Source organism: Rhinoraja longicauda, chromosome 30 (assembly GCF_053455715.1).
Source record: "Rhinoraja longicauda isolate Sanriku21f chromosome 30, sRhiLon1.1, whole genome shotgun sequence".
NCBI lineage: Eukaryota > Metazoa > Chordata > Chondrichthyes > Rajiformes > Arhynchobatidae > Rhinoraja > Rhinoraja longicauda.
The window spans coordinates 17985504-18005118 of record NC_135982.1 but is presented as its reverse complement, the minus strand read 5'-3'; the positions used below and the strand labels follow the sequence as shown (position 1 = coordinate 18005118).

The 19615-nt window shown below is 40.0% G+C and overlaps 1 protein-coding gene across 18 annotated transcripts in view; it reads right to left on the bottom strand.

Annotated features, from left to right (window-relative positions):
- Positions 1 to 10206, bottom strand: part of eif4g3b (eukaryotic translation initiation factor 4 gamma, 3b) — a 209792-nt gene extending 199586 nt beyond the window's left edge. For 15 of the 18 annotated variants that reach the window (XM_078425386.1, XM_078425388.1, XM_078425391.1 and 12 more), the window contains exons 1-2: positions 10043 to 10206; positions 9864 to 9931 (exon numbers count right to left, since the gene is read on the bottom strand). In XM_078425386.1, the coding sequence (XP_078281512.1) occupies positions 9864 to 9925 (62 nt within the window). In that variant the 5' untranslated portion in view covers positions 9926 to 9931; positions 10043 to 10206. Of the gene's footprint in view, positions 1 to 8941; positions 9096 to 9296; positions 9316 to 9863; positions 9932 to 10042 lie in introns of those variants that run through there. The other 3 variants (XM_078425403.1, XM_078425387.1, XM_078425398.1) reach the window with 3 other exon arrangements.
- Positions 10207 to 19615: the final 9409 nt, after the last annotated feature.

Here is a 19615-nt window from a genome sequence, read left to right as displayed (position 1 = left end):
TTTCCACCACATATCCGTCCAGCAACTCCCACCCTTGATGGTCCCGATTCAAAATGTCGCCCATCCATTCCCTCTACAGATGCTGCCTGACCTCCTGAGTTCTTTCTGCGATTTGTTTTTTACTCAAGATTCCAGCTGCAGTTCCTTGTGTCTGCACCAATATGTTACCTACTACACCATAAGCTTCTATTTTCCACAATATTCTTTGATGTGGCACCGGAACAGATAAAATCTGGTTTTAGTTTTGTTTAAAGATATGTACGGACTAACATTACGAATGCAGCTATGTGGGTTTTATTGCAGGAGTGTAAAAGCTCCAGCTCGGATTATTCCTGGGGCATCCTGTTGTCAGCATGGAAGTTTATGGCTGATCGTATCCTCTGATATCAGCAACCAGCGTTCAAAGCTTTGAAGTGTTAAGAAGAACATCTTGCCATATGGACTGCCCTTTGTTCCCAAGAAAGAAGAGGTCACAATGGACACGGAGGTCCCGAAAGACACATAAAGATTTATAGGGCATTGTAAACTTGCCTTTTTAGGCAGCGATGGAAAAATTCTGGCATATGTATTTAGGGTATAAAAGGTGTGTAAATGTAAGCTTTCGGGGAGAGAGGCTACACTGGCTGCCTGAGCGTTTCTGAACGCTCCGATATCTAGGCACTCTCCCACCTGGGTGAGTAGAATAAAGAGGTTAAACGATTTTGGTTGTCTGACTATTCTGTTAATCGATCACGAACTACAACAGATACAGCACGGAAACAGGCCCTTCGGCCCACCGGGCCCGCGCCGACCAGCGATCCCCGCATATTAACACTATCCTACACACCCTAGGGACAATTTTCACACTTACCAAGCCAATTAACCTACAAACCTGTACGTCTTTGGAGTGTGGAAGGAAACGAAGATCTCGGAGAAAACACGCACAGGTCACGAGGAGAACGTACAAACTCCATACAGACGGCAGCCATAGCTGGGATCGAACCAGGGTCTTGTCACTGCATTAGCTGTAAGGCAGCAACTTTACCACTGCGCCACATCGAAGTTTGCTCATCTAACCGTTCACTGTTATCCACAGGACATTAGCTTCCCCAATGAACCCCTATAAACTAGTCAACATTTTTTTTTTCTCACAAAACCATGCTAATTTTCCTAGTTTTTTTTCAGGAGTTAATCAGACTGATACGGTTTCATTACAAAACACACGGCTCAACATGCTGGTCAACCAATACTCTCGCCTGTTCACCAGAGTGTAAATAATGTTATCATCTTCTCACCTTGGAGGGTGTCTGCTAAAATGTCAGTCATACAACATGGAAACAGGCCCATGCCAACCAAGATTCCCCCATCTACACTAGTCCCACCTACCTGCATTTGCCCCATATCCCTTTAAACCTTTCCTTTCCATGTACCTGTCCAAATGTCTTTTAAATGTTTCTGCCTCTACTACCTCCTCCAGCAGATCATTCCCCATACCCACCACTCTGTGTGAAAGAATTGCCCTTCATATTCCTATCAAATCTTTCACTTATCCTAAACCTATGCCCCCTGGTTCTTAATTTCCCCCACTCTAGGTAAACGACTCTCTGCATCTACTCTATCTTTTCCCCTCACCTCTCATTCTCCTATGCACTAAGGAATACAAAAGTTTTTCACTGTACCCTCGGTAACACGTGACAATAAACTAAACTCCTAGCCTATTTCAATCATATTTTGATCACCATACAATCATTAATTTATCCCATTTCATTGCTTAATGCCATGTCTGGTATAACCTGCTCTCTGGGTATGCTATTCAGAGCAACTGTCCTGAAATAATCTATGAATTTCTCAGCTAGGCCAGCATGTCCATGTGATCTTTAGTTTATACATAGATTCAGGACCCCAATTAACCATCACTGTCCTTTCTGAGAAGCACCACTTTTTTCCTTTACACTTAGAGAGATCATTGTTAGAGGGCCTACATATCACTATTTGTATTAACAATGCAGGAGGAATGACTCAAATCTATGATTAATTAATTAGCAGGGCACTCCTTCCCTTTTGCCTAGCTTCCTATCCTTTCAAAATGTCCCATATGCAATACTCAGCTCTCATTCCATGTTACTCTACAGCCATTTCTCTGCAGTGACAATCAGTTATTTATAATCACTTGCTCCTTTTATATGTTCTTCTGCCCAAATGCTATGTGCATTCAGATTATATTTGTCCTTTTGTTATTTCTCTTGATATACCTTTCTCTTTAGCCTTAGTAGCAAATTTGCACACTGTGGCCCAATAAACATCGTATAATACATGGCCAATTATGTTTAGTGTTATTGCAGGATAAATGGTGTCCATAACACAAGGCATACCACAGCACATCAATCTCCTAACATGCTGGAAAATGGCACTGGTATCATAGAACAAAAAAAAACCTTATGGTATAAATTAAACGTTTTGTACAGTGAGAAGAAACTGATTTTAAAAATACAATTAAATCACCTCAATAGCTTTATGTAATGTAACATCATCTCTTGGCAATAACCTGAAGCTGAACCACTGATTGTAGGGTTAATGAATTACTACTGCCAACTTCTCAAACATTACACATTTGTGTTATGCCACCAGCCTTCAAAGCTACCACAGTACCAAAGATACAGTGCTCTTCATAATGCTTGGGACAAAGACCCATCATTTTTTAATCTGCCTCTGTACTCCACAATTTGAGATTTGTAATAGAAAAAAACCCACATATGGTTAAAGTGCACATTGTCAGATTTTATTAAAGGCCATTTTTATACATTTTGGGTTCACCATGTAGAAATTACAGCAGTGTTTATACATAGTTCCCCCATTTCAGGGCACCATAATGTTTGGGACACAGCAATGTAATGTAAATGAAAGTAGTCATATTTAGTTGCATTCCTTTGCATGCAATGACTGCTTGAAGTCTGCGATTCATGGACATTACCAGTTGCTGGCTGTCTTCGCTGGTGACACTCTGCCAGGCCTGTATGGCAGCCATCTTTAGCTTATGCTTGTTTCGGAGGCTAGTCCCCTTCAGTTTTCTATTCAGCATATAAAAGTCATGCTCAATTGGGTTCAGATCAGGTGATTGACTTGGCCACTCAAGAATTGACCATTTTTTAGCTTTGAAAAACTCCTTTGTTGCTTTGTCAGTATGTTTGGGATCATTGTCTTGCTGTAGAATGAACCGCCGGCCAATGAGTTTTGAGGCATTTGTTTGAACTTGAGCAGATAGGATGTGTCCATACACTTCAGAATTCATTATGCTACTCCCATCATCAGTTGTATCATCAATGAAGATGAGCCAGTACCTTCAGCAGCCATGCAGGCCATAACACCCCCACCACCATGTTTCACAGATGAGGTGGGATGCTTTGGATCTTGGGCAGTTCCTTCTCTCCTCTATACTTTGCTCTTGGCTTCACTCTGATACAAGTTAATCTTTGTCTCAAATGTCCACAAGCTTTTTTCCAGAACTGTTGTTGCTCTTTTAAGTACTTCTTGGCAAACTGTAACCTGGCCATCCTATTTTTGCAGCTAACCAGTGGTTTGCATCTTGCAATGTAGCCTCTGTATTTCTGTTCATGAAGTCTTCTGTGGACAGTGGTCATTGACAAATCAACACCTGACTCCTGAAGAATGTTTCTGATCTGTCAGACAGGTGTTTGGGGATTTTTCTTTATTATAGAGAATTCTTCTGTCATCAGCTGTGGAGGTCTTTCTTGGCCTGCCACACCCTTTGCAATTAGTAAGCTCACCAGTGCTCTCTTTCTTCTTAATGATGTTCCAAACAGTTGATTTTGGCAAGCCTAAGGTTTGGCTGATGTCTCTAACAGTTTTATTCTTGTTTCTCAATTTCATAATGGCTTCTTTGACTTTCATTGGCACAACTCTGTGCCTCATGTTGATAAACAGCAATAAAAGTTTCCAAAGGTGATGGAAAGACTAGAGGAAAGACTAAGTGCTGAGAGCTCTCTTATACCTGCATTAAGGAGACAATTAAACACAGGAGCAATTACAAAGACCTGTGAAGTCATGTGTCACAAATATTATGGTGCCCTGAAATGGGGGAACTATGTATAAACAGAGCTGTAATTTCTACATGGTGAAACTAAAATGTATAAAAATGGCCTTTAATAAAATCTGATAATGTGCACTTTAACCACATGTGATTTTTTAATTACAAATCTCAAATTGTGGAGTACAGAGGCAAATAAATAAATGATGGGTCTTTGGCCCAAACATTATGGAGGGCACTGTATTTTGCATATTATAAAACACTTCAAATGAACATTTACATTGTGAGTAAACATATACAAAGACATTACATGATTCTGTTGATTAACTCTGGGACATGCCATTTCACTCAGAGCTAAAACATGTAACACCAGTGCTCAGAAGCAGCTGGAGAGGATAGTTATTTACATTAAAAGGAATTCTACATAGTTAAAAAGCCTAGCTGAATAAATGGGCTACGCTAAGAAAATAACTTCATTAAAAGCCTTGTCTGATGCTCAACTTCATGCCTATAGCTCCACAATACACGATCAGAAAGTACTTTAATTTACAAACATTTCCACTGAACCAGAGGACCCTCACCCCAATGATCTTCCTGCAGCTCATGTTGTTAAGGCCTTTTCAACTGTTTTTAAATGTCCATGATTAGAGACAAACAATTCAAGTAGATTTATTGAAATAATAGAAATGTATTTATAAATGATGAAATCACATGTAATCGAGAAATTAAAAACATACTTATTTTATCATTCCCCCACCCAATTGAAACAAATGGGCTGGGCAGCATTTGCTGTGGCTGGAGTAAAGCCAAGGGACCAGGACAACCAAACTCCACATCTAAACTCACTGTTAAGTCCCACAGACCAAATGCACCAGCCATGACATAGAATGTGAATGTAGGAAGGAACACTAGATTCTTATACATTAGTTAGGTCTGAAGAAGGGTCTCGACCCGAAACATCACCCATTCCTTCTCTCCAGAGATGCTGCCTGTCCTGCTGAGTTACTCCAGCTTTTTGTATCTACCTTCGATTTAAACTAGCATCTGCAGTCCTATCCTATACAACATGTTAGTTGTATAGTCCTGCACATAGTTCACAAGAAGTGACTGCAAAGGAAAGGGTGATGAGATTTACGAGCATGTTGTCAACACTAGAACATTTTAGCGATGAGGAAGGATCTCTGAACAAGAGGAGGTTCAAAGGTAACTTAACTGAGATATACAAAATCCTGAGAACCCCAGATAGTATAAACAGAAATGACCCATTTGCATTAGGGAGAAGTTCACAAATGTAAATTAATTGGTAAAGAGGTTGAGGGGAAAAGAGAAAAATAATTTCCCCCAGAGTACGGCATAGTGTCTGCAACACACAGGTGGTAAAACAATGGCATAGGTAGAATCTTTCATTGTTTTAAAAAAAATACCTATGCACACACATCTACCCATGAAATACAAGGATACATTTTGTTCTGCGATATGGGGCTTCTTTTTTTTTTAATGAGAAAGGACAGGATGAGTCACATGATCTCTTTCCTAACTTTTCAGCAATACAATGCCAATAACACAAACAGGAATACTGTGTCCATTATTATAAATATAACATTTTAAAAAGAAACACTGGCTGTTAGCTTTGGTTTTTCAGGTGTTTTAATTATTTTTGCAACATATGCAAAGATAAACTATACTTTCAATTCTCATGCTGTCAGTTTAAAATAAATTAGATGTTATGACCAAATTTAAGCTTGTACACAGATATAGAACAAGAATGGAACCGCACGTCAATATTAAAATACAAATCAAATCCGCACTGACTGAATCCTCATCTATCACTACTTCAGATCACAACTCATTGAAACAATAAAAAATACTCACTCATCTTCTAATTTCTATACCAATCATCTTAGATCTGTTTTCCATTTACCAACCTTCTCGATTATCAAAGAAACATTCAGCTATATACCCCAATGCTTATTTCAGTCACAAATAAGGTATTTAATTTCTGTTGAGCTAATTAAATGGACAAAAATGCAAACCTTTCACTGCATCCTATAGATGTTTGCATTTCATTGCACTGATCATTACCTATCAAAAATGGTTCAAAACCAAAGACTAACAGATGCAAATCATGAACTTCACATGCTAGTAGCAATGCACTTTACACTTAAAACCCTATGAATAATCTATTTTAATTTTTTATAAAAGGTTAATTTAGATAAAACATAAGAAATAGGAATAAGACTTGCAGTTCCACTATTGAACAAGATCGTGGCTTTTTTAAATTAAATCGCCACATCATATTTCTTGATTCACTTAATAGCTTACAATCTCTATTTCTCTCAATCCAGAACACATTCAATGACTGAAATGCTATAGTACTTTTGGGTAGAAAATTCCAGATTACCACTCTCTGAATAATTTCACAGCTTTCTCCTGAATTATTTGCCTTGAATTAAACCCTCGACTTTGAGACACTGACGTTCAGTCGTAGATACCCTAGTCAAGTCCTGCAAGGAATTTAAAAGATTGAAAGATGTTTTTTTAAAGTTTTCAGCCTCAAACGTTCTTCTATACAAACAGCTCATTTCCAATCTCAGCCTGGTACACTGAGATTCAGCCTTCAAGACAAGAGAACCTCCTTGAAGAAACTAGAGCAAGTCAAAAACTCAGGTCACCAGGCGATGTCTCAATAGACTAGGACAGGTCACTGTCAAAGCTTATCATTTGGTATCTGTATCCATTACTAAAGAGCCGACAGAGTCAAAGTTAAACAACATGTGTTGGAAAAAAAAGGCTGAATCCAAGTATTTAGGGAAATATCAACTCATGCCCATACCAAATTAAGATATCCACAAGTGATTTGATTAGGAAGCTTAAGTACTAAGATGAAAAACAGAAAATGTTGGGAAAACTCAACATTTTAGGCTTCATCTGTAGCAGATTTAACATTTAAGAGTTATAGTTTCTCTTCGTATAGATGCAGCTTTACCTGCTGAATATTTCCAGCATCTCGTTTTTTTATTTGCATTTAAATCCACAATGTCCTTTCATTGTATTAAAAAAAGGTTTAACTAAAACTATTCAAACGGTATCTCAGGCAAAGGTATTTCAGTAACTTAGCTGAGATCTTTCATTATTATAAAATTGACATATTTGAAGTCAGCTATGACTTGCTTTGTTAGGTTCTTGCCAGAAAATCATATTATGGTGCAAGTCCCTTTCCAGACCGCTTGAACAGAAAAATATAGGCTGACATACCAAGGCAGCAATGAGTGGTTAATTTACCACTCAAGTTACTACCTTTTCAGTGAGACATTAAACCAAGATCCATTGCTCCCTCAAATAGATGTAAACCACTTGTCACCACTTCTACATATTCATCAAATTTTATTTGCAATCACAAAGCAGCTTGTGACATCATGATTAAACAGTGCACCAGCACGGAACACTGCCACTCACAGAATTTCATTTACTTTTGCTGCCTTGCCCCTAACCTTTGAAACTGCTAAAAGTGGATAATAACATTTGGTTTCACCTTCATACGAATCAAATGGATTTAAATTTAGGTTGCAAAGCAAAAATGAAAATATTGCACTGTACAGTTAACTTGCGCCCACAAAAAAATCTACAGCTCAGCAATTGAATGACACTGCAGAACTGAGAAATTATTTTGTCATCAGCGCCAACCAAGATTTCGTAGCAGAAGACATGCCACAGCCGCAATACCATGCACAAGTGTAGTTGACTATTTACTGAGTTAACCCAAATGTTCCTTTGTCAAATTATTTTATATCTAATAAGATTTTAACAAATCAAATTATAACTATATGGTCAACACCAAGTAAATTATTTATCAGGAAGTGTGCAAATGTCCCATGTGACTGTGTGTCATATGACTTAAAAGGTGACACACAATCCAGCAGTTAAAAGTCCTTTATGCAGTTCAGAGAAATGCTATATAGTAGGAAACCAATGCTGGAGGTCTGAGCATGCCCAGTTTCTGCTGTGGAGACTGGGTGAGCAGTTTGACTGGCAGAGAAAGCACAGCCTTAACCTAGGCCTAAAACTACAGCCTTGAACCTGACACAACAAAACTTTTCATAAAATGTCACTTAATAAATAAAAAGACATCCACCATTAAAATTGATTAGCTTGAAACCTGCAAATTGTATGAAATTATCCAACAATGAACAGTAATTCAATCCAAAATGAAAATTGAGGTACTGCACATATCCAGCATTTAAAATTAAATAACGTGAAATGGCAATTTAATATTGAAAAGTTAATTCAAAACACTATACTATACAATAATTGTGGTCTCGTGCATCCTGTCAAGAATCTAGCATCTAAATCCAAACTACAGTCACATATCCATTCATTATCCCCATTAGTGCAACAATTTATTGAATATCACAGCAAATCATTGAATCATTTCCTAATAGCCACGAACTTGGCTGCGCATCAAGCTCTTTCATGGTTCTATTTCTATAATTTCAAAAGTGATTGGACTAAAATACATCATTTTATTTCAAATATATTCCTACTAAGAAAATTTACAAAATAGCATTGTTTCCCTCTCCTTCCGGAAGGGATTGTCAAAACATATACACAACTGTTATATACATAAACCTCGGCTTCGACAAATAATAATTACCAAAATAAAAACCACAAATACCATTTTGTTTTAAAACAAATTAAACCTAAACAAATTAAACTGGAGTCATCACTACACTACAATAACCCAGGTAATTTAACAATCTCCCTTTTGATCGGGGCTTTGTTACCAGTCCAATAATATGAAAGGCACACGTTTACATTGTGAAAATTTCTCCCAAAATAAATGAATATGGCCAGGCTCCGGAACCCAAATTCAGTGAGAGGAATGCTTAAAATGAAAAATGATCCACACGGTAAACTCACTGAATGTCGCTGCACAGAACAAGTAATTGTGTCCATAATTCTCCATCTGTCATTTTTTTGTTATATAAAAACCTGCATAAACCACGTTGTAAATGTAAATTAGACTATGAGCTACACGGCTGCAGGTTTTAATAGTGAGCTGCAAATCGGAGCTGCAGGCTGACTGCAGTGGAGTTGGTTTGTCTGTAACCGGCATTTTCTGAAGACGTGTCATGCACACACGATCCTTAACCCCACCACTGGTTTTTTATAAGAAACAATTTCCCAACAAAAAAATAATTTACAAGGAAATATTTTGTTTTCATGCCACACACAAACATATCAAACGCGAAAAAATAGCGAGGAAAATTCTTACATGCCCACCCAGAAATACAAAATCTTCACCAGACACCCTTGCCTTCACCGGCTCCCGTACAGAGTTCTGTTTCCAACAAAAAATGTAAGCGACTGTGACTTTTATCTCAAACATTGAAAAAAAATGTCTCTAGATGTGCGGCTACGTTTTTATGTGAATGGGGGAGGGGGGCTCCAAAAGAAAAATCGAAACAAGATTCCTCCCGGTTCGACGTTGAGAGCTTCTTTCCCCTTGCCTTGCTCTCACACTCCTTCTCTTCAATCAACAACCTTTAAACCATCCCAAACACAAAGCAATCCCTTTCCAAACCATTTAACAACAAACCTTTTTTTCCTTTTTCTAAACAAAAATCTAAAAGCTTGAATGCATCGACACTTGCAACAAGTGCCCAGAAACCAAACAGACCTTAAGGTTTTTAGTTTGAAGCCTATTGTGTCAACGCTACCCGGCCCCTAAAAAAAAAATACCAGCATTAGTTTAAAAAAGGTAGAAATCCTCTCAGTTAAGTTTTTTTTTTTTTGGATTATATAGCGATAAATTGAATGTTTCCCAAAAAGTGAAGGATACGAAGCAGGCTGTTGTAGTCCTCTTATTACAGGCTGTGGTTTGGCTTTCTGTGGTAAGCTCATTTCAGGCTGAAGAAGACAAAAAAAAAGAAAAACCAGGCGGATTTTGTTGTATAGAGAGACAGAGAGATGTACCTCAGGGTGTCCTCCCTCAGAAGGACGTTTCCCACGTGAGTTTACCTGCAAATCACAAAAATAATAGCATTGGTAGCTGGCCCAGAGTGTGAACTAGCAGCAGGGCTCGTCCTTAGAGTGAAAGAGTCAGGCTTTAGGACGGATGCAAGCGATTTTTTACACCCAAACCAACATGGCGAACCAAGCCGCTCTCAGTCCGAGAAGACGGACGCCCGGCAGCCGTCGGCAACTTCCGGAAAACTTCGGTGCCGGCGCATCGGCAACTTCCGGAAAGGTTCGGTGCCGGCACATCGGCAACTTCCGGAAAACCATCTTCGGCTATTTCCGGAAACTCACTGCGCCCCCCCTCTCCCCCTCTCCCCCTCTCCCCCCTCCCCCCTCTCCACCCCCTCCCCCTCCCCCCCTCCCCCCTCTCCCCCCCTCACAGCAGAACACCGCCTGTTTTCCTCTTATTACAATACAATACAATATAATACATCTTTATTGTCACTGTACAGGGGTACAACGAGATTGGGAATGTGACTTCCATTCGATTTCAAGGTTATTCACCTGCAAGGGGAAATAATTATGTATGACAGGAGTAGCATAAATTTCAAGCCCACTTTCATTATTTTGTCAGGAGAACCTGCCCTCTACATGCTTAGAATGTCCCAAATGATATCAGTAACATTTTATGATATCCGTCTAACATTTTATGAATGATACTTTATTGTCACACGTAAAGGCTGTATTTCTAAACAAAAATAAGATGCAACTTAACTTGAAATTAATGGAGTTTTCTTAATCTAATTGATCATTGCATGACCCCCCTCCCCAAAAACAGTAACAGAGTTAGAGTTAGCTCTTAGGGCTAACGGAATCAAGGGATATGGGGGAAAAGCAGGGAAAGAGTACTGATTTTGGATGATCAGCCATGATCATATGAATGGCAGTGCTGGTTTGAAGGGCCAAATGGCCTACACCTGCACCTATTTTCTACATTTCTAAGGTAGACACAAAATGCTGGAGTAACTCAGCAGGACAGACAATGACAGTGATGTCAACATTTGAAACAATCATGATGAACACCAAAGTAAAATATAGCTCATATGATTCATTAAAATTCAGAAGAATAACACTGATCATAGAACTGCTTTCTCACAGCACCAGGGACCTGAGTTCAATACTGACCTTGGGTGTTGTCGGGTCTCCCTGTGACAAAATGGGCTTCGTCCAGGCACTCCATTTTTCTCCCACATCCCTAAAACATGAAGTCGGTAGGTTAATTGGCCACTGTTAATTTCTGGTAAGTAGGTGGTAGAATCTGTAGGAGCATGAGTATGTGGGGACAATAAAAAATGGGATTAATTTGGACTACTGTAATTGAAGTGCTTGTTTCCGTGCTGTATGACTCAATAATTAATGAATCCTCACTTATAGGTATTTTCTTTTGTTTAAAGAAAGGGAGGAGACCATAAGTGCAAGACTTATTTCATGTATTGGGACAATTCAGTCTTAGAAGAGGAGGCCTTATGGCTATTTAGAATCAATCGTAAAGAAGAAATGAAGTGAACTTTGGAAGAGCCCATCTCCTGCAAATGTTGAGCAGAGATGCCACATAGTAAGCAAAGTTGCAGATGGCACCACTCATTTAATGGCCGCATGTACAGGCAACTGGATTAGGGCAGTGCTGTCAAAGGATGCGTTTATCAGATGAGAGTGACATCTTGGAAGCAAACCAGCTGGAGCTAGCGAGTACATGTGCTTGTGGCTATGAACGTAACCACAAAACATCAACTTTTAGGTTTCCACTCTCGTTCAAAGCACAGCCAATGAAATCCCCCAGGATGTCCTAGTTGGCTACAAGTAAATTGTAGAATTGGAAGAAAGAGATCATTGCGTCCATGATGTTCATGCAGCACAGAAATGGACCTCTCAGTCCATTTGTAACTTACAACTATTCAATAATTTCTCCACTATGATGAGGGTTACTGCCTCGAACATACTTTAAAGCCGTGAGTCCCAAGTCCTTCCAGTGGGTGAAAAGAAAATCTTTCAATTCCCCTATGATGGTTCCACCAATTAATTTAAATTGTTGTCCTCAAGCTGCCAAACTCTCTGCTAAGGAAAATGGATACATCCTTTTTACCCTGGCTTGACCACAAATAGATTTGTACTCTTCCAGTAAATCTCCAAAGAAAATAACTCCAGATGAATAAATCTCTGCTTACTATTATAATTCTCTTTTTCGTGGCATCATCCTAATAAACCAGCATCTGCAAATCTTTTGATTTTACTTAAAAAGCTTTGTATTTTCTCCAACATTATCACATTCTTCCGAGAGCATGGTGATCAGAACTGCACGTTACTTTAGCTGTGGTCGAATCTAGTGTTTTACACAGTCCAGCATGAGTTCACTCCTCATATTCCATACCAATTCCAAATAGTCATTTTTCCTTGGATCCCTTGGGTTTGACTATCCTGATCAATCAGCCACTTGGGGCTGTCAAACATCTTACTAAGATCCATGTGGAGTAAATCAAATGCACTACTCTCATCAATCATTCTTGTTACTGCCTCAAAAAATTATTTCAAGTTAATCGCCCATGTTGTGCCCTTAACAAGTCCACACTAACTTCCATTGATTAACCTATGTCTCGGTATATATTGGGTTTTCACATCATTTCAGAAATGTCTCCATTGTTTGCCCTCCACTAATGTTCTGTTGACTTCAATGAGTTGTCTGTTCTGTCTATTTTTCCTTTTCTTAAAACAGTGTGACTCAGTTGAAGGAGCATCAGTTCTCTTGGCACTACCCCTGCTGCTGAAAACCAATGGAGAATGATAGACCTTGCACTATATGCTTGTTGTGGGAGCCTGGCATACATTCTACAAAGCTCTGGTGATTTACTCACTTGTAACAATAGACAGTCTGAAGAAGGGTCTCGACCCAAAACTTTACCCATCTCTTCAGAGATGCTGTCTCTCCCGCTGAGTTACTCCAGCATTCTGTGTCTATCAACAATTTTTCATATTCTTGTTCTATAGGTTTCCATTTTTCAATAATTCACATTCTTTGCCAATACTGACATCTGTATCACTGCTTCTTTAACATGGACAAATGCAAAGTATTCGTTCGGCGTTATCTTCTGCCTCTTCACATAGGCTACTGTTTCAGTTTATGATTGGATGTAATCTTTCTTCTATTATCTCCTTACTTTCATGTATTTATATTTTAAAAAGCTTGAAGTTTTTCATGATTTTCCTGGCCAATATTTTTGCATATACCCCTTTGCCTTCCTAAGATTTCTTTTAATTTTGCTGCTGTGCCTCTATCTACTGAGCTTTCTTTAACGTTGAGCAATGCGTATTTGTCATAAGTTTCCCTTTTGTCCCTCATCATTCTCTGAATATTCCTTGACATCCATGGGGAAATTATATTTAGTTCTCCCTCTTTTTTGTATTGTGAATATATCCAAATAGGATTTCTACCATCCACTGCCTAAATGCTTCCCAATTGTGACATTATTTTACTATCAAGTAACTGTTTCTAGTCTACTTTTGCAAAATCATTCTTACCCCAATTTTCTTAGTCCTTATCCAACTTTGTACCTCTCGATAATAATGGTAAATCTCATGGAATTATAATTGCTGCCTCCACATTTATTTCCTGTTGTTCCTTTGCCTTCCTGTTCTTTTTCCATTTGTTCAGATTGCTTGGTGTAGGTATTAAAAGTTGCCTTAAATGCATTTCAAGATGTCTGCTTTTTCGATATCCCAGAGGAATTTGAGATGTTATTCTCCAATTTGCCTTTGACCTCACCATAACAATGGAGAAGGTCAAAGACAGGCAGGTCGGTATGGGAGTGGGAATGAGGGTTAAAGTGATATGCAACCAAAGAGTCAAGTTAACCACTGCAGACAAAGCACAGGGGCTCCACAAATGCAGAGAAAATGGGGAAGAAAGTTAGCTGTGCATTTGCATTGATGCATAGGATGTTCAGAGTTTCATTTCCATTCAACAATGAGGGCACCACGCTGGCATAGTGGTAGAGCTACTGCCTTACCATGCCAGAGACCCAGGTTCCATCCTGACTAGGGTTGCTGTCTGTACAGAGTTTGTACATTCTCCCTGTGATCTGTGATCGTTTTTCTCTGAGATCTTCGGTTTCCTTCCACACTACAAAGACGTACAGGTTTATAGGTTATTTGGCTTGGTATGAATGTAAATTGTCCCTAGTGTGTGTAAGACTAGTGTTAGTGCGTGGGGATCGCTGGTCGGTGGGGACTCAGTGGGGCGAAGGGCCTGTTTCCGCGCTGTATCTATAAACTATAAAACGAAACAAATTCAGTTATCACCACCACTGGACCATATAACAATAGAATCTAAAGACTATTATTCCGACAACCACCATTTTACACATCCACTTAATTAACCGACATGAAGTAGTAATGAAAATAGAAAATGCTATGGATACTCAGCAGCTCAAGCAAAATCCCAGTAGCTGTGACATACTGTATTCTACAATCTGTTTCCTTGCTCTATTTGCACAACTCATGTATGGTACGAATGAACTCCTGTATGGTATGATTTACCCGGATAGCAAGCAAAACAAAGTTTTTCACTGTTTCTCGGTACACATGACAATAATAAACCAATATCAATACCAGCAATTGAAGATCCAGGTCAATGATTCTTCATCAGAACTGGAAAAGTGAGAAGATATTTTAAGTGGCAGAGATCGGAGAGGTGCAGTGAGTGAATAGGTTAAAGACCAAGGTTGTCCAGGTGACGCAATTGATTTTGGAGTCATCGGAGATGGATCTGTCTGCAGAACGCCAACAAAGAAGAATGAGGGCACAAAAACAAAAACATCGTGAGACGTAGAACACAGCAGCTGCTGGAAATTTGAAATGTGAGAATGCTGGAAGTACTTGGTAAATTGGGTAACATCTGTGTAGAGCAGCTCTATGACAAACCATTCAATTATTGTGTACACCCTATTTCTCTCCCCCACATCCACATCCCTCATTGAGTCACAGAAACAGGCCCTTCAGCCAACCACGTCCATGCTATTGTTAAATATCTATCTATATGAGAAAGTCACGGCAGTACGAAGAGGACTTTCTGGATGGATTCACAATCACGCAATCACACGATCACAATGAAACTTTATTAGCCAAGTATGTTTTGCAACATACGAGGAACTTCATTTGCCATACAGTCATAACATTCCTCACTGTGATAGAAGGTGAAAAAAAAGTTCAATCCCTCCCTTCATTGTCCTCCAGCGGTCGGGGGCTCTAACCTTCCGTTGACGGGATGATCTTAATCCCGTAGCCGGTGGTGAGCCTTCCTTGTCGGGGCAATCAAGCTCCTTCATCGGGGGGGATCTCAGCTCCCCCGCGCCGGCGATCTACCTCGGGTCGGGACCAGTCGAACCTCGTGCAGCTTTTGGAGCTCCCGACCGGTCTCAACGATGCATAAGTTCATAACTGATAGGAATAGAATTTGGCCATTCGGCCCATCAGGTCTAATCTGGCTTTCAATCATGGCTGATCTATCTTTCCCTCTTAAACCTATTTTCCTTCTCCCCATAAGCCTTCTCCCCATAAGCCCTAACACGCGCATTAATCAAGGATCTATCTATCTCTGTCTTAAAAAATATCCATTGACCTGGCCTCCACGGCCTTGCTGTCCACTGAAGCTATCTGGATACAGCTCAAAATTAATCCCATTCTAATGGGATTGCACTATAGGCCTCTCACTAGTCAGCGGAAGTTAGAGGAACAGATATGTAGACAGATCACGGAAAGATGCAAAGACAACAGGGTTGTCATAGTGGACAAGTTTAACTTCCCTAATATGAACTGAGGCTTAAGAGGTGCTGAAACATGGATAGGGCAGAATTTGTTATGTGTATCCAAGAGGGTTTCCTCAACCAGTATGTTGATAGTCCAACTCGAGGAGGGACCATACTGGTCCTTGTACTGTGAAACAAGCCTGGCTAGGTGACCAGTGTTTCAGTGGACATGTGTTTTGGGAACAGTGATCACAACTCCATAAGCTTTAAGATAGTTATGCATTAGGATAAGTATGGACCTTGGGCAAAGGTATTAAATTGGGTTAAATCCGATTGCAGCATTATTATGCAGGAGCTATGGAGAGTAAAATGGGAGCAGTTGTTATTGGGCAAGTCCACATTGATATATGAGAGTAATTTAAAAGACCAACTGATTAGAGTTCAGGACTGGCATGTTCCAGTAAGGAGAAAGGATAAGGATGGCAAGATAATGGAACCTTGGATGACCAAATGGGATGTAAATTTGCTCAGAAAGTAAAAGGAAGGACATGTAGGATTTAGAAAGATGAAATCAGATGGGGTCTGAAGTAGGGTCCCGACCCAAAAAGTCACATAGCTATGTTCTCCAGAAAGGCTGCCTCACCCACTGAGTTATTCCAGCACTTTGTGTCTTCTTTTGTAAAAAAATAAGCATCTATCTGCAGTTCCTTGTTTCAAAATCAGTTGGGCCTTTGCAGAATATAAAGCCAGCAGGAAAGATCTCAAAGGGCAATTAGAAGGGCCAAAAGGGACCATGAAATGTTATCAGCAAGTTTTATTAAAGATATTCCCAAAGATTTTTATGCATATATTAAAAACAAGAGGATAATCAGGGAGACAATAAAGGAGGGAATTTATGCATGGCGGCAGAGGATATAGCTGAGGTATTAAATAAGGACTTTGCATCTGTATTGACCAAGGAGAAGCCCAAGGAGGATAGAGAGATCAATGTGGGAATACTAATATGTTAGGGTGGTTTGAGATCAAGAAGGAGATGGTGATGGTGCTGTTGAAGGGGATCAGAGTTCAGAACTAATATAATTGCACAGCAGAGCATGCAAAAGAGATTCACCAGGATGCTGTCTGAATGGATAGGGTGAACTTCTTTTCCTTGGATCGAAGAAGTCTGAGAAGGAGTTACTGGGAATGTGGGGAGAGAAAAATGGGCGTCATGTATTGGGGTGGTCATATAGAAGGGTATGAGGTTCTGAGTGGCATAGATAGTCAGAATTCATTTCTCTTGGTAGGGTATAAAGAATAAGTGGGCATAGAGTGAAGAAGAGAGGAAGGGGTTTTAATGAGTATCCAAGGGGAACTTTGTTTTCCACGGAATGGTTGATATCTGGAATGCACTTCCAGAAAAGATGGTGGAATCAGAGTAGATCGCTGTGTTTAAGAGGCAAAGCACAGAAGGAGAGAGACCTAATGCAAGCAAATGGGATGAGTGCAGGTGGGCAAAACATCCGCCTGGACGTGACGGGCCGAAGGGCCCATTTCTGCGTTCTGCAAAAACTCTATGACTACTAGGAATGAAGGCACATAACTATTAGAAATGGAGACAGATGTCCAAGGGGACGAACAGATCAAACGTAGACCCTATGAAGTTGAAGCAACGGTGGAGATTAAAAACAACGTTGAATTTCCAGGGAAGAGTGAGAACAGCAAGCACAATAACGCAGTCATTATGGAGAACAGCCTGGGTGCCGGGTGAAAGTAGAATTGAAGCAAAGGATGCTGCACGCAAGCTATGGAATGCTAGGCATATCTGGAACCCATAAGAGTTCCCATAGCAACTCTTTTTATTTGGAACAAGTGAAGGGAATTAAAGGCCAGGTTGTTCCTTATAAAAGCAAGTTTAGCAAAGCAGGGGAGAATGGTGCTGGATATGTGCATTGCTTTGGCTTCATCTCGAGGAGGAAGCAGGGACCCTCAGCACGTTCTTGATGTGATGATGGAAGGACACAGTTAATAACTTTCGAAAGAGATTTGGACAAATATTTGCCGGAACATAATGTACAAAATTAAGAGGAAAGGGTAGGGGAATGGGAATGTTTGGTTAGTGTAGTGTGCATGAGTGTAAGAGTATCTTCCAGAACTGAATGTACCATGTAGAACAATGTTGGTACATTGTTGCTCAGCTGAGAGTTCATGAGAAATAGAAATAAGAGTTGTCCATTCAGCCCTTCACCCGCATTCAATAGGGTCTTGGAAGATCTTTTACCTCAGCGTCATTTTTCTGCACTAACCGTACATCCCAGGATCTCCTTCATATCCAAAATCGATTGATCTCTACCTGGGATATACTCTGTGACTTGAAGCTCCACAGAAAGTTCAAAAGATTCAGTAATCTTTGGATGATGAAATTTCTTTTTCATTTCAGTCCCAACTCGCTAATAAAAGTCTGACCCGACACGTCACCTATCCATCTCCTCCAGAGATGCTGCTTGACCCACTGTTACTCCAGTACTTTCTTTTGTGTTCTTTTGTGTAAACCAGCCTCTGCAGTTCCTTGCTTCTCCAAGTAGCTAATTCATGGCTTGATGTTTTTTCTTTGATTAGAGACCCAATCGGTTCCTCTCAACTAATACTCTCTACCACCTGGCAGAATTTGTCCTCACAACTTTAACAACTTAAAAAAAACAATTCCTCACTGGTGGCCCCAGTTCTGGGCACTTGATTCGTACGGGTGTCAGAGGTTAAATGGAGAAGGTGGGGTTAGGAGGGAGAGATAGATCTGCCATGAAAGAATGGTGGAGTAGATGATGGGCCAAATGGCCTAATTCCGCTCCTATCACTTGTGAACTTAAGCCAAAGAAAACACCATTCCTGCATTTACACTGCATACCCCAGGCAAATGCAAAAAAAAGGGGGAGCTGCACTTTTGATCAGGCAGTATTAAAGAGAATATCCTGACACGGATCATGCAATGAGGCCACATGAATAGAACTTAGGAATGACAGAGGAGCAATCACTTTGCTGGAATTATCCTATAGGTCTCTCAATGTGAATTAGAGCAACAGATGTGTATGTAATTAGCAGAAAGGTGTAAGGAGCAATAGGAGTATTGTTGTTGTGGGATTTAATTTTCCTAATATTGATTGAGATTGAGATGTTGGAAGGGAGGAACAGTGAGGAGTTTCATGTTAAGGTCCTAGATTGGGGGAAGGTTGATTTCAATGGCATTAGGTTAGTATGAATGCATGGTGGTGGTGGATGTATGGAACAAGCTGCCAGAGGAGGTAGTTGAGGCTGGGACGATCCCAACATTTAAGAAGCAGTTAGGCAGGTACATGGATAGGACAGGTTTGAAGGGATATGGACCAAATGCTGGCAGGTGGGACTAGTGTAGCTGGGACATGTTGGCCAGTGTGGGCAAGTAGGGCAGAAGAGCCTGATTCCATGCTGTATCACTCAATTACTCTAAGGTTAGTAGAGAAGCCCTGGCAAAGGTAGAGTGAGAGCAGATGTTTGTGGGTAAAATGACATCTGACAAGTGGAGTGTTTTAAAAGGAGCAAGATAGAATTGAGGTATTTGAAGGTGAGTTTGGGTAGGCAGAAGCAGGTAGAAACAGTGGGCTTGCCAGGAAAGTCCTGTTTGAGATTTTTGGGAAGTGCAGGAATTCTGGGGATGGCGGTGGTGGAAGAGATATTGCCAGCCTCCTTTTATGTCATAAGAAAAATAGAAAATGTACTGTAATTTGAGAAACAGGTATGTAGGGGAACACAACCACAAAAAACACTCCACTCACGCCTGTCAGATTAGAGCAGCAAAATAATTTAATTCCCAAAAGCAAGG